At 46.1% G+C, this 14,439-nt stretch overlaps 1 protein-coding gene across 1 annotated transcript in view; it reads left to right on the top strand.

Moving 5' to 3' along the window:
• LOC147736465 (glial cell line-derived neurotrophic factor-like) overlaps positions 1-9,553 on the top strand; it is a 207,868-nt gene extending 198,315 nt beyond the window's left edge. The window contains exon 4 of the mRNA XM_086953193.1: positions 3,698-9,553. Coding sequence (XP_086809319.1) covers positions 3,698-4,131 — 434 coding nt within the window. The 3' untranslated portion in view covers positions 4,132-9,553. The remainder of the gene's footprint in view (positions 1-3,697) is intronic.
• The last annotated feature ends 4,886 nt before the right edge of the window (positions 9,554-14,439 follow it).

The raw sequence follows: 14,439 nt of genomic DNA, 5'->3' as shown, positions 1-14,439 counted from the left end.
TCTTTGGGTAGAAGTGTAAATACCAGTGATGGGTCAGTCTTTGAGCAGGAGAGTACATACCAGTGATGGGTCTTTGAGCAGGAGAGTACATACCAGTGATGGGTCAGTCTTTGAGCAGGAGGGTACATACCAGTGATGGGTCAGTCTTTGAGCAGGAGTGTACATACCAGTGATGGGTCGGTCTTTGAGCAGGAGGGTACATACCAGTGATGGGTCAGTCTTTGAGCAGGAGGGTACATACCAGTGATGGGTCAGTCTTTGAGCAGGAGGGTACATACCAGTGATGGGTCAGTCTTTGAGCAGGAGTGTAAATACCAGTGATGGGTCAGTCTTTGAGCAGGAGTGTAAATACCAGTGATGGGTCAGTCTTTGAGCAGGAGAGTACATACCAGTGATGGGCCAGTCTTTGAGCAGGAGGGTACATACCAGTGATGGGTCAGTCTTTGAGCAGTAGTGTACATACCAGTGATGGGTCGGTCTTTGAGCAGGAGTGCACATACTAGATTTGGGTCAGTCTTTAAGTAGGAGTGTACATGAAGTGATTGGTCTGTCTTTGGGCAGGAGTGTACATACCAGTGATGGGTCAGTCTTTGAGCAGGAGTGTAAATACCAGTGATGGGTCAGTCTTTGAGCAGGAGTGTAAATACCAGTGATGGGTCAGTCTTTGAGCAGGAGAGTACATACCAGTGATGGGCCAGTCTTTGAGCAGGAGGGTACATACCAGTGATGGGTCAGTCTTTGAGCAGTAGTGTACATACCAGTGATGGGTCGGTCTTTGAGCAGGAGTGCACATACTAGATTTGGGTCAGTCTTTAAGTAGGAGTGTACATGAAGTGATTGGTCAGTCTTTGAGCAGGAATGTACATAACAGTGGTGGGTCAGTCTTCGGGTAGGAGTGTACATACCTGTGATGGGTCAGTCTTTGGGTAGAAGTGTACATACCAGTGGTGAGTCTGTCTTTGGGTAGGAGTGCACATACCTGTGATGGGTCAGTCTTTGGGCAGGAGTGTACATAACAGTGGCTGGTCAGTCTTTGGGTAGGAGTGTACATACCTGTGATGGGTCAGTCTTTGGGTAGAAGTGAACATACCAGTGGTGAGTCTGTCTTTGGGTAGGAGTGCACATACCAGTGATGGGTCAGTCTTTGAGCAGGAGGATACATACCAGTGATGGGACAGTCTTTGAGCAGGAGTATAAATACCAGTGATGGGTCAGTCTTTGAGCAGGAGTGTAAATAGCAGTGATGGGTCAGTCTTTGAGGAGGAGTGTAAATACCAGTGATGGGTCAGTCTTTGAGCAGGAGGGTACATACCAGTGATGGGTCAGTTTTTGAGCAGTAGTGTACATACCAGTGATGGGCCGGTCTTTGAGCAGGAGTGCACATACTAGATGTGGGTCAGTCTTTAAGTAGGAGTGTACATGAAGTGATTGGTCTGTCTTTGGGCAGGAGTGTACATGACAAATGGGGGTTGGGATCAGTCTTTGTGCAGGAGTGTACATACCAGTGATAGGTCAGTCTTTGGGCGATAGTTTACATACCAGTGATGGGTCAGTCTTCAGGCAGGAGTGTGCATACAAGTGGTGGGTCAGTCCTTGGGCAGAAGTGTACATGCCAGTGGCAAGTTAATCTTTGGGTAGAAGTGTAAATACCAGTGATGGGTCAGTCTTTGAGCAGGAGAGTACATACCAGTGATGGGTCTTTGAGCAGGAGAGTACATACCAGTGATGGGTCAGTCTTTGAGCAGGAGGGTACATACCAGTGATGGGTCAGTCTTTGAGCAGGAGTGTACATACCAGTGATGGGTCGGTCTTTGAGCAGGAGGGTACATACCAGTGATGGGTCAGTCTTTGAGCAGGAGGGTACATACCAGTGATGGGTCAGTCTTTGAGCAGGAGTGTAAATACCAGTGATGGGTCAGTCTTTGAGCAGGAGTGTAAATACCAGTGATGGGTCAGTCTTTGAGCAGGAGAGTACATACCAGTGATGGGCCAGTCTTTGAGCAGGAGGGTACATACCAGTGATGGGTCAGTCTTTGAGCAGTAGTGTACATACCAGTGATGGGTCGGTCTTTGAGCAGGAGTGCACATACTAGATTTGGGTCAGTCTTTAAGTAGGAGTGTACATGAAGTGATTGGTCTGTCTTTGGGCAGGAGTGTACATGACAAATGGGGGTTGGGGTCAGTCTTTGAGCAGGAGTGTACATACCAGTGATGGGTCAGTCTTTGAGCAGGAGTGTAAATACCAGTGATGGGTCAGTCTTTGAGCAGGAGAGTACATACCAGTGATGGGCCAGTCTTTGAGCAGGAGGGTACATACCAGTGATGGGTCAGTCTTTGAGCAGTAGTGTACATACCAGTGATGGGTCGGTCTTTGAGCAGGAGTGCACATACTAGATGTGGGTCAGTCTTTAAGTAGGAGTGTACATGAAGTGATTGGTCTGTCTTTGGGCAGGAGTGTACATGACAAATGGGGGTTGGGGTCAGTCTTTGAGCAGGAGTGTACATACCAGTGATGGGTCAGTCTTTGAGCAGGAGTGTACATACCAGTGACGGGTCAGTCTTTGAGCAGGAGTGTACATACCAGTGATGGGTCAGTCTTTGGGCGATAGTTTACATACCAGTGATGGGTCAGTCTTCAGGCAGGAGTGTGCATACAAGTGGTGGGTCAGTCCTTGGGCAGAAGTGTACATGCCAGTGGCAAGTTAATCTTTGGGTAGAAGTGTACATACACGTGGCGGGTTAGTCTATGGGTAGGAGTGTATAGGCCAGTGGTGGGTCTATCTTCGGTTAGGAGTGTACATACTACCAGTGGGTTAGTCTTTGGGCAAACGTGTACATACCTGTGATGGGTCAGTCTTTGGGCAGGTGTGTGCATACAAGAGGTGGGTCAGTCCTTGGGCAAGAGTGTACATGCCAGCGGCGGGCCAGTCTTTGGGTTAGAGGTGCACGTACCAGTGGCAAGTCAATCTGTGGGTAGGAGTGTACATACCTGTGATGGGCCAGTCTTTGGACAGGAGTGTACATACCTGTGATGGGTCAGTCTTTGGGCAGGAGTGTACATACCAGTGGTGGGTCTGCCTTCGGGTAGGAGTGTACATACCTGTGATGGGTCAGTCTTTGGGTAGGAGTGTACATACCAGTGGCTGGTCAGTCTTTGGGTAGAAGTGTACATACCAGTGGTGAGTCTGTCTTTGGGTAGGAGTGCACATACCTGTGATGGGTCAGTCTTTGGGCAGGAGTGTACATACCAGTGGCTGGTCAGTCTTTGGGTAGGAGTGTACATACCAGTGGTGGGTCTGTCTTTGGGTAGAAGTGTACATACCTGTGATGGGTCAGTCTTTGGGCAGGAGTGTACATACCAGTGGTGGATCTGTCCTTGGGTAGGAGTGTACTTACCAGTGGTGGGGCAGGTGTTATGGACATATCTCTTTAGGCAAGAGTGTACATACTAGTGGTTGGCCAGTCTTTGGGAAGAACTGTAAATACCAGACTGTAATTACACCTCCATGTGCTTACCCAGGCTTATTGTTATGCCTTCCCAATACTTGATTTTAGGATTTCAAGCTGAGTCATTTTTATGGAAAGATTTGGTGTCTGCCTTGGGTAGGACTAGCCTATGTAACACAGAGTAGGTTAAGTTAGGATTGTCTCTTTTCTACTTTGCTCCTGTTAATTCTATATCTCTTATTTTCCACAGTGGACAATGTGACTACAAATGGACTTAGTCATGTGGACTTTGCGGATGACCTGTTGCTGCGGGCTGAGCGCTCGCCTGCCGAGCTTACCAAGTCCAAGAGTAAGAACAACAAGAAGACTCACCGTGGAGGCCGCGGCTGCCGCATCCGCAGCCTTATGGTCAAAGTGCGGGACTTGGGGCTCGGCTACAATTCTGACGAGATAGTGCTCTTCAAGTACTGCAGCGGAGCCTGCCACCGCTCCAGGAACAACTATGATCTCACTCTCTCCCACCTTCTCAAGCAGAAGGCCATCTCAGGGGGCCCGCCTGACAAGGTCAGCAGCCACCCATGCTGCCGGCCCACTAAGTTTGAGCCTGTGTCCTTCATGGATATCAAGAACACGTGGCAAACGGTGGACAGGCTCTCAGCGGCAGAGTGCAGCTGTGTTGGATGAGGCAGATGGTGCATCTGGAATATCTAGAGAACGTGGGCATGGAGGTCGCATTGGAGCTCAACTCACGTGCCAGGAGAGGAGGACGGCAAGTAAACCTGACATCAAGCAGGATGCGCTGTGCCGAATAATGGGCTCCTAAGCTTTCAAGAAGCGGCCCACCACAATGGTGTGACAAGCAGTCCGGCGCGTGGAAGGACATTGGAGCAGAGCGTCAGAGGAGCCGGTCAGCAACTAACGGAGGTTCAGCCAATTCCAAGAGAAAGGAAGCTCCCAAAGGAACCATGTTGGAATATATGTGGGTTCAAAAAGGTTGGCAAATGCTTTCCACCATCTTTATTTCAAAAGAGAAAGGATGTTACAATCCCCATAAAGTTCACATCGGGTCCAAATGCTTCTGTTTTACGGTTGAAGCTCTTCAGTCTATTAGCAAGGATTACCAAGCACTTTACAGACTCAGTTTACAAGCCAAAGCCAGACGCCTGCTTTCTCCACTGTTTTTTTTCATTTATGGACATGAGGAAAGGAGCTGCAAAGAAAAACATGGGTGGGGTAGGAGTCTTTATAGCAGAACTGCCACCATCCTCGTGTTACACTTCTCATGGAGCTGAAGTTAAAAATGGTGTAGGTTGAATCTTTACTAACCGGACACGTATGAAACAAGGGAACGCAGTTGAATACCTTTTCCAAGCAACCAACTGAGGAGGGGTTTCCGTCATGTGCTTTTGTATCCAGGAGACATTGGTGACTGCAGGAATTGTGTGGTTTGACATGTTTACATTGGTGTGTTATTACACTTTTATTTTTCCATTTGAAACGGTACGCTTCCAAAGAATCTGGGCTTGGGGACCACTTTATGGATGGTTGCTGCTTCAGAATCCAAGGTGGTCTTTCCAGCCCTAAGTAGAGAAGAGATTTTTAAACCCTTTTTTAGCCCACTCACCGGAAACAGGGTGACCGATGATTCTATTTCCCCATTCAGGAGTGGGGTGAGACTCTCAAGAGGTGTGAGGCTGCATCACGGTCCCTGATAATTGCTGGGCACTTGGGTGCATTTCTGTGGATCAATGCCACTATGCAGGATGTTGCATCAACGCTATATTTCAAGGCTAACTGCACTATTGACTTGTTGACCTATGACTGGCACAACTGATTTCTAAACTCCTCTGAGATATTGTTTAAATGGCAAAGTTCTTGAAGGTGAGCCTATCTTAAGGCAGGAAAATTGTGCAGCTTCTTCTGTTGCAGTTTGCAAACTCGTTTGTGAGAAATAATCTGTTATATATACAATGTGTGTGTTTGAACAGCCATTACATCCAATTTAGCATCTGAAGAAATATCCTTTTCCTAATGTTTTTCTCTTTTACTTACTTATTTTTTAAGTTTGTAATACAAGAGTTCTTTTTTTGAGATGTTGAAGAGGAATTTGTCTTACTCTCAATATTGCAAACCTGTTCAAGAGATCCTCTGAGTTCTTCTGATGATGGTGTGCAGGAGTTATGGCGCATCCTCAGATCAATTCACGCTGTGAGGTCAGAGTCTTGCATGCAGCCCATGGATTGATGTTGAAGGTGATAGGAACATGTTGGGCACATAGGTTGATCACATAACCCCAAGGCAGGTTTCCAGGTCATTGTCACAGTCCCATCTCCGGTCCATGGAGTGATATTGCAGCTTCAGCTTGTGTTCCAAAAGTGATGTCACAGGCCCACTTTAGGTCTATGGAATGATGTTACAAAATGCCGTCTTATTGCTGGAGTGATGTCACATCCTTGCACGAGGAGTGATGTCCATCCTCTTTCCCTTTCACTCTGAAATTTCAAGATTGTGATGTCACACCAGGGAACTGAGGTTATTACCCCAGGGAAGCAAGATCCCCTCCAAGTCACTCTGTGTGGGTCAAACGTCTTTTCTTACTGAAACCTAACATGTTAGGTATTGCTTTTGCACTCCTAGCAGTCCAGTTCTTTTTTCGTGTGTGAGCAAGTGCAGGTTCTCTTGGGTACGTGAGAGAAGGTGATGCGCAGCTGCATCGCAAGCGTGCCAGTGGCATGCCAAATGCAACGCCACCTGCAACAGTCTGCGATCATCCGGATCCAGGAGGTGACCATTATGCACACAAAGAATTTATAACCCTAGGTCCTAAAAAGTCTACACAATAATAACTGTACTTTGAATACACACACTATGGCCTTTACCTGCCAACTTAGAATTGCATTGTCTCCCACAGTGTGGTTCTCATTGTTCAATATGAACCCCCTCCTCTCAAGATGATAATCATAAAAAAATAGGTTATACCACTGTTCAGTCTCTCGTTAAATATCCTATGGAACCCTGGGAGACTATACTAAAAGATGATCTGAATATACTACTGGGTACCAAAACGTGGCTACAGAAACAGCCACTCCTGAGATTCTTCAGCCTGTTTCAGCAGATTTACCATGAGTTACTGAAACATGGCGACAGAAACAGCCACTCCTGAGATTTTTCAGACTCTTTCAGCAGATATACTATGGGTTACCGAAGTATGGCGACAGAAATTCTTACAAAATTGCTATAAAGAGATTCCAATGTGTCTTAAAATATGTCCCTCAAACAAGGCTGGAGTCTATAGAGAAGAAATACCTGACCTACAATCAGTGGATAACTGGGTGTGGCATATCCAAGTTCCAGTAAAGACTAAACATATAAACAACCACAGGAAGTCCGTACCGTGGTTCACTGGTGAAGAAAGAGTAATCAAAACAATGTTGAGGCAAGCAGATCATCTCTGGAGGCGCAGCTATAATGACCCCTCCAAAACCAAACTTAAAACAGCTATGAATGGATATAAATTAGTAATTCAATCTACTAAATAGACACACTCAAATTGAACTTTGTCTTCTTACAACCCACTGCCCCCAGAAAATAGTTTTACAAATCCTTATAAAAACCTCCTAAGACCCACCTGAAATCTTTTCCTATCAACAGTTCTGTAATTCACTAACAGTGTATTTTATTCATTAAATACATCAGCTATGACAAGAGATTGAATCCAAACACTTCCCATTAATTAGCTCTAGCAGGACTTGTAGCTGCAAAAAACTCACTTTTCTAACATTACTTTTCAAATGTTAAAGTATCATACACAGTAAAGGGCAGTTCCCTTAGAAGAGGAATAGCAAGCAATACAGTAGGTGCTGTTTCATGTCACAAGCATTCAAAACCCACAATAAGTGAAACAAATAGTGCTAGAACATCACAGGTCATCTTGAATGAATACAGGAGTTTGATGTAAAATCACTCTTAAAAACTCCTTTAATCTCACTTTTCTTTCTTCAGAAGAAATCTATTGTGCCTTAACTAACTGGTGGCAGAGCTGCTGCAGAACAGGCTTGAGTTGCACTAGCATAGGTGTGTTTACACCAGGCTGCAGGGCTGGATAGAGGGCACTTTCACCACAGATAAGCCTGAGATGCTACTGGCCCAAACCTCCTGGAGGCTTAGTGAGGGTGAAGAACCCTGCACAAATAGGTAATGCGTGCATAGGTACGGTCGGCATAACGTTCGAGTCTATGAAATCAGTCTTTGAACATGCTTTATAGTCTGGCGCTAGCTTTAGAGATGTCCCCAAAGAAGAAACATTTGAACCCAACTGATCCTGCTAACTTTGACCCATGTCCCTCCTGCCCCATGAGTAACAACTGATGGCCCAGGCACAACATACTGACCCCTGTAACACAATGGGCACCTACCCAACAGCGCTCTGCCCAGGCAGGAGCATCAACGGAGGTTCTTGCAGTTTTCATTGATCTTGAAATGTAAGCGAATGCTGTTGAAGCACTTACGTCATTGGATTTGCCCTCCATATATTAACTTATTCTCCAGTGCCATTCAAAGATTGGTATCTGGGTTCGTGTTTTAGTTTGTCTTTTCTATCTTGCATGACTCGTAAGTTGAACACTGTTTTAGTTCAAAATGTTCCTTTAAATGGGGAGTCCCCCAGGGCCCTACACTTTCCAAGTTTCTCTTTAACTATTCTCTCTACCCCAGTCTTGCTTCTGCTTTATGTACTACTGTGACACTCACATCTTTTTCCGCATGAAGAAAAGGGCAGGAGTAAATCTAACAAAAAGTACTTTGGCTCTCCTGGAAATCAGCCTAATGTATATCCAATAGTTTATTTCAAGTGAGACCCTAAATCGATGATTCTCCTGAGCCAGAAAGGTTATAAGGACTGTGGTTTCTTGCGCTGTAACATGGCCGGCACCTCAGAGATGAGAGATGTTGGCATTTTGGGGGATCCCTTGTTTCTTGATTGCCAGCCTTCTCTAACAGGAGTGATTAATAACTCCTCGTTTTGAGACCTAGCTTGTCTTTATCTTTCCTTTAGCTAGTGGCTACGATAAAGACCTTTGTTTCATATCGATTATCTTATATCAGTGGATCCAGCCTTGACCATTCAATTTCAGCACCACATCTAAAATGAAGATCCTGGAGTTTATTGATTCTTGAAGGTAGTCAATTCTGTTTTTTTCTGCCTTCACCTTCTGTCAGGGATCACCATACAGAACTGCACTTAGTTTTATATGATGCATTTCACACCAAGGGATCCATGTCTCTGAAGATATCGGTTAAAATGATTAAACTGCTCGATGTACTGCCTCGACATATGACTTGGAGAATTTGGGATGTAGGTCCTTGTGAGTTGAAAATTCATAACTTTGAATTAACCCCCTGAGGTGCTGAGAAACTGGAGGCATTACTTCAAATTCATAGAAAAAGTAAATTCCTGCCTTAATGAGTTTTCTTTGAAAGTCTCTTGCACTTGAACGCAGCCAAGAAACCCTCAGGGTGGAACAACACTTTACAAATTAGAAAGCAGGTAGATCCTGCTAGCAAATTCAGTAGTTTCCTGATTGAGCTTGGCATCCAGATGGCAATTAACAATCTAAAAATTTACTTGGATAAACTTGAAGTTCTGATTGTTGGCGTATATCTTAATCCATTGAACGATACCCTTTGCCCTTCCAATGAGAGTCCAGCTCTTCCTCAATTCCTTAGGTATACAGTCTTGGTTTTTCTTTTGCTTCTCAGTACCTCTTATGATCATTACTACAGCCGATCTATGTTGTTCTCTCTTGGATGCAACTAGGAAGCTTCTTTTCCTGCTCCGTCTTGAAACTTAGAAATCAGTGGGAAAAAGCTGATATCGTCCTCTTCCAACTAGGGTAATTCCTTGCACCCGGGGCAACCCAAATACTTCAGCCAAATCCTGGCGGTAATTCAAGGTACAGCAGCAGGCACTCCTAAGTGGCCCATAGGAAACATATGTGTAAACAGCTATCAAATCTTCATTGGCTACCGGTTTCCGAGAAGATCATTATTAAGAATTTTTGCGTGGCATGTCACGCCGTAACTCAGGTTGGCCCTGACTTTATGTTAAACTAAGTAGCTATTCTCTAAGTGGATTGTTGAAATACAGTTCTCCTAGCACCCTAAAATGGGAAACACAGCCTTTACTACGCAGCCAGAACTATGCAGAACATTAAAATGCGGGCAATACAACTGACGCGTTGTTACCACGCATTCCATTACCACGCAAGTCATTCCAACGACTTGCATTAGGGAACATGTTGTTGGATTTTAAATCTAACACCTTCCCTACTGTTGCACACAGACTGGAGTGGGAATAGTAATACTGTTCCAAAGTCCTGCACTTCCCTAAGGTAAGCTGTTGTAACCACTTGTGTGGTAATAGAACGCATGGTAACAACGCGTTTGTTGTATTGCCCGCATTGTAATGGCATACATTGTAAAAGCATGCGTGATTGTGCCATACATCCCCCTAAAATTGAATTTCTAAAATTAACAAAGCTAGAAAGCTCAGTAGACCTTTCTCTAACATTGTTCCTAAACTCCAGAATGATCTTATCTTTAGAAAGAAACTAAAAACATGGCTCTTTAAGAAGGACTATGGCTCTCATCTCTCACCTATCTTGTAGACTGTCAGACTTGTTCTAGGAAACACTGCGGGTAACCGCATCTTCCACAAAAATGATAACTCCACCTTAATGGACTATGTGGTTTCTTCTGCTGTTGATACAGATTCATCTCAATGTCTTAATGGAGTAATGTATGTATCTAAAATCTGCTAATGGATTTCCTGTTCCAGAGTTTGGATACAAGAAATGTATCCGCCACACAACAGAGCATGTTGAAACCACTGACGACCTGGCCCACGCATAGCCCTTGGCAGGAACGTTCATTGGTTTTCACAGACCGCCAAAGAGCGATTTGTTTTCTCACAAGTGTGGCTTCCTGGCTCACAGCGGTTGACGGGAATGCAGCCACAGGCCTTATAGGCTATTACTAGGTGTGTGGGGAGGGGGGCTTCTCTAGGGGGAGGCCTAGCCTGCCAACTAAACATTACATTTCCTGAAGACGAAATAGATTAAGAACCTTAGTTCTCGCTCTACAGTACCCATGGCTGAGCGACATGCTAGTTCAGGAAGAAAGCCTTGTGTATCGCACGTAGCCAGGAGGGGGCGCTAGTAGGACAAATATGGCCTAGCCTGAAACATCAAGAGAGGCCAGCGTTTCTGAAAGTTTGGTATGGCTGGGGCAGAATCAGTTGCAGGTCGTGATAAATTTGTGGCTATGAAAGGTGGATGGGCAGAGCCACGTGTATTGTAGGACAGTCACAAAAAAACTTTGAAATGAGCGTCCAAGGGAAAATTTACAGACCTGCACGGATTCAATCAGATGTGTAGCCCTCGGTTGCACAAGGTTTTGCAACCAAGAGGCGATCCCAGATGATGAAGCACGCCACTTCGGTGGGTGATGAGATTCCGTCCTTTATAAAGGACTCCTCCTAGATTTAGGAGAGACTTGAAAACTTCTACTGCTGATGCTCCTAAGCTTGTTTGACCTTGATTAGACCAGCGGATTCCTTTGGGGTTTTTGTCTGTATTGTATGACAGGCCGGTGACTGTGGAAGGTTGCTGTCCCAGACTAACCTACAAACAAACAGCTCTGTTTTTTCGGGAATGAAGGCTTTTGTAAAATATTCTTTTTGCCTTTTCTTGTATTAATGTTACCTTAAATGTCCATGGAGGAGCAGGCAAATACTACATGTCAACAAAGATCTGTAAAACCACACAGAATTCAGACACAGAGAGCCTCCATTCCAGATTTCCTTAAGGCCCACTCCTTGGTCACAACAACCTCCAAAAAGGTAGAGTGGGAGGGGTAAGATGGCTTCCAGTGCCCTCTTCTTGTAGTCCCATGCTGTTCACCTATCCGTGTACGTTGGGAGCACCTAGGCCTTGTGAGGAGCTGTGCTACCACAGTGTGAGGAGGTGGGGCAGGTACTGTCCGGAGCTGTGGCACACAACATGAGGAGGTGCGGCAGACACTGTCTGGAGCTGTGGCACATGGTGTGAGAAGTTGGAGCAGGTACTGTCTAGAGCTTTGGCACACGGTGTGAGGAGTTGGGGCAGATACTGTCTGGAGCTGTGGCACATGGTGTGAGGAGTTGGGGCAGATACTGTCTGGAGCAGTGGCACACAGTGTGAGGAGTTGGGGCAGATACTGTCTGGAGCTGTGGCACACGGTGTGAGGACTTGGGGCATATACTGTCTGGAGCTGTGGCACATGGTTTTAGGAGCTGGGGCAGATACTGTCTGGAGCTGTGGCACACGGTGTGAGGAGTAGGGGCATATACTGTCTGGAGCTGTGGCACATGGTGTGAGGAGTTGGGGCAGATACTGTCTGGAGCTGTGGCACACGGTTTGAGGAGTTGGGACAGATACTGTCTGGAGCTGTGGTACACAGCATGAGGAGGTGGGCAGGTACTGTCTGGAGCTGTGGCACATGGTGTGAGGAGTTGGGGCAGATACTGTCTGGAGCTGTGGCACACGGTGTAATGATTTGGGGCAGATACTGTTTGGAGCTGTGGCACACGGTGCGAGGAGTTGGGGAATATACGGTCTGGAGCTGTGGCACATGGTGTGAGGAGTTGGGGCAGATACTGTCTAGAGCTGTGGCACACGGTGTGAGGAGTTGGGGCAGATACTGTCTGGAGCTGTGGCACACAGGACGAGGAGGTGGGGCAGATACTGTATGGAGCTATGGCACACAGCATGAGGAGGTGGGCAGGTACTGTGTGGAGCTGTGGCACACGGTGTGAAGAGTTGGGGCAGATACTGTCTGGAGCTGTGGTACACAGCATGAGGAGGTGGGCAGGTACTGTCTGGAGCTGTGGCACACGGTGTGAAGAGTTGGGGCAGATACTGTCTGGAGCTGTGGAACACAGCATGAGGAGTTGGGGCAGATACTGTTTGGATATGTGGCACATTGTGTGAGGAGTTGGGGCAGGTACTGTCTGGAGCAGTGGCACACGGTGTGAGGAGTTGGGGCAGATACTGTCTGGAGCTGTAGCACATGGTGTGAGGAGTTGGGGCAGATACTGTCTGGAGCTGTGGTACACAGCATGAGGAGGTGGGCAGGTACTGTCTGGAGCTGTGGCACACGGTGTGAAGAGTTGGGGCAGATACTGTCTGGAGCTGTGGAACACAGCATGAGGAGTTGGGGCAGATACTGTTTGGATATGTGGCACATTGTGTGAGGAGTTGGGGCAGGTACTGTCTGGAGCAGTGGCCCACGGCTTAGGGAGTTGGGGCAGGTACTTGCTGGAGCTGTGGCCCACAGTGTGAGTAGGTGGGGCGGGTACTGGCTAGAGCTGTGGGACATGAACCATGTGCGAAGCTGGGACTGAATCATAGTCTGTGTGAGGAGCTGTGTCACAGGAATAGTGTGAGAATCCATGGCACACAGTGATTCGAGGAGATGTGTCATACTGTATCATGGGCTGTGGCAGGACAGTGTGAAGAGCTGGGACAGATAGCCTGTGTGAGAGTCTGTGACACAAAGCCAGTTTGAAGAGGTGAGGCACATAGAAAGTGTGAAAGAGTTGTAGCACATGGACAGTGTGCAAGGGGCTATAGCACGCATAAAAATGATCATGAATGGACAGACGACATGTAGAGCTTGGACCCCAGGAGCAGGCAGTAGAAGGAGGTTTAGGCTCAAAGGCAGATGGTTAGAGATGTGTTTTTTAATAGAACCAGAAGAGCCTGGGCCACAGAGACAGGTGGGAGAAACTTGGGGCAGATGAACAAACCAATAGGATCAAGGGATAGCATTACAGGGGAAAGGGTTGGAGAACTGGACAGGCTGTGGTGAGAGATTTAGCCTCAGGCACAGGCTGTGGAAGGAGTTTTGGGTTCATGGACAAGCTGTGGAAAGAGTTTGGGGCTCATAGGTAGGGGCGCGTCAACAGTGTCGCAAACTGTGAGACATAGAGAAAGAGTGTAAGGAGTATATACTGCCCTTTAACCAACCGTGCCCTCTAACAGTCATATGTAACAGGCGCTAAGTCCCTAGCGCCTAGCGGTGATTCAACTCACAGTATGCCCTATAGGAAATGTATACTCTGTTACATGTGTACCCATGAATGCACCACAACATGGCAATAGTGATTTAACAATATAAATAATAACGGTATCCTTCTGTTACCGCACACGCACATGCATCGCACAACCACGCACGGGGCTCGCGGTCCCCTGGTCCACCCCTCATACGCTGTGCCTCTCAGGTGCCTTCTATTTATTTCATGTAACTTATTTATTTATTCATTTTATTAAGTGTGTTCTCCCTCTCCGAGATTGTATTTATTGTGAAGTGGATATTACACCATCTGTCTTTGATATTAACAATGCACATTCACGTCCGCCCCCCACACCCAATCGGAGGGGAAACAAAACCTCATAGGGCGGCTTCAGTTGAAAATTCTATCTTAAAATGCAGTATTTCCACGCATTGTGTGACACCAAAAATTGTTTTTTTAATTATGTTTATAAATATATATAATTATATATTCTTAACCTTATTTACTTTTCTAAAGTGTTCAATAAAACTCTATTTTTGTACAGCATTATTGTTACTGTAAAAATAAAGTTTGCGGAATGTGATGGCTGTCTTGTTCTCTCTTTCTCAGCTTGTCATTTGATTTCACTCATTTCCACGACAGAAAGTACAACCTATGTTGCCTCTTGAGCTTCACAATAAACGTTAATATTACCCAAGTCAATGGCCTTCATTTTTTTTTTACCAAAGAAGGATGAAAGGCAGAGACAGTCATATAGTAATCCAGGACCTAATTTATGAAAGGTTTTGCGTCGGCCTGCGCCATGCAAGGACCAACAAGGAGACTCAGATCCTAAAATGAGATTTACCAAGTATTGCAAGGCGTGACCCTGCGTGGCTTGA

The sequence above is a fragment of the Lissotriton vulgaris genome, chromosome 1_2, assembly GCF_964263255.1.
Source record: "Lissotriton vulgaris chromosome 1_2, aLisVul1.2, whole genome shotgun sequence".
NCBI classification, from domain to species: domain Eukaryota; kingdom Metazoa; phylum Chordata; class Amphibia; order Caudata; family Salamandridae; genus Lissotriton; species Lissotriton vulgaris.
The sequence above is the reverse complement of the archived record's forward strand: the minus strand, read 5'-3'. Positions and strand labels throughout refer to the sequence as shown.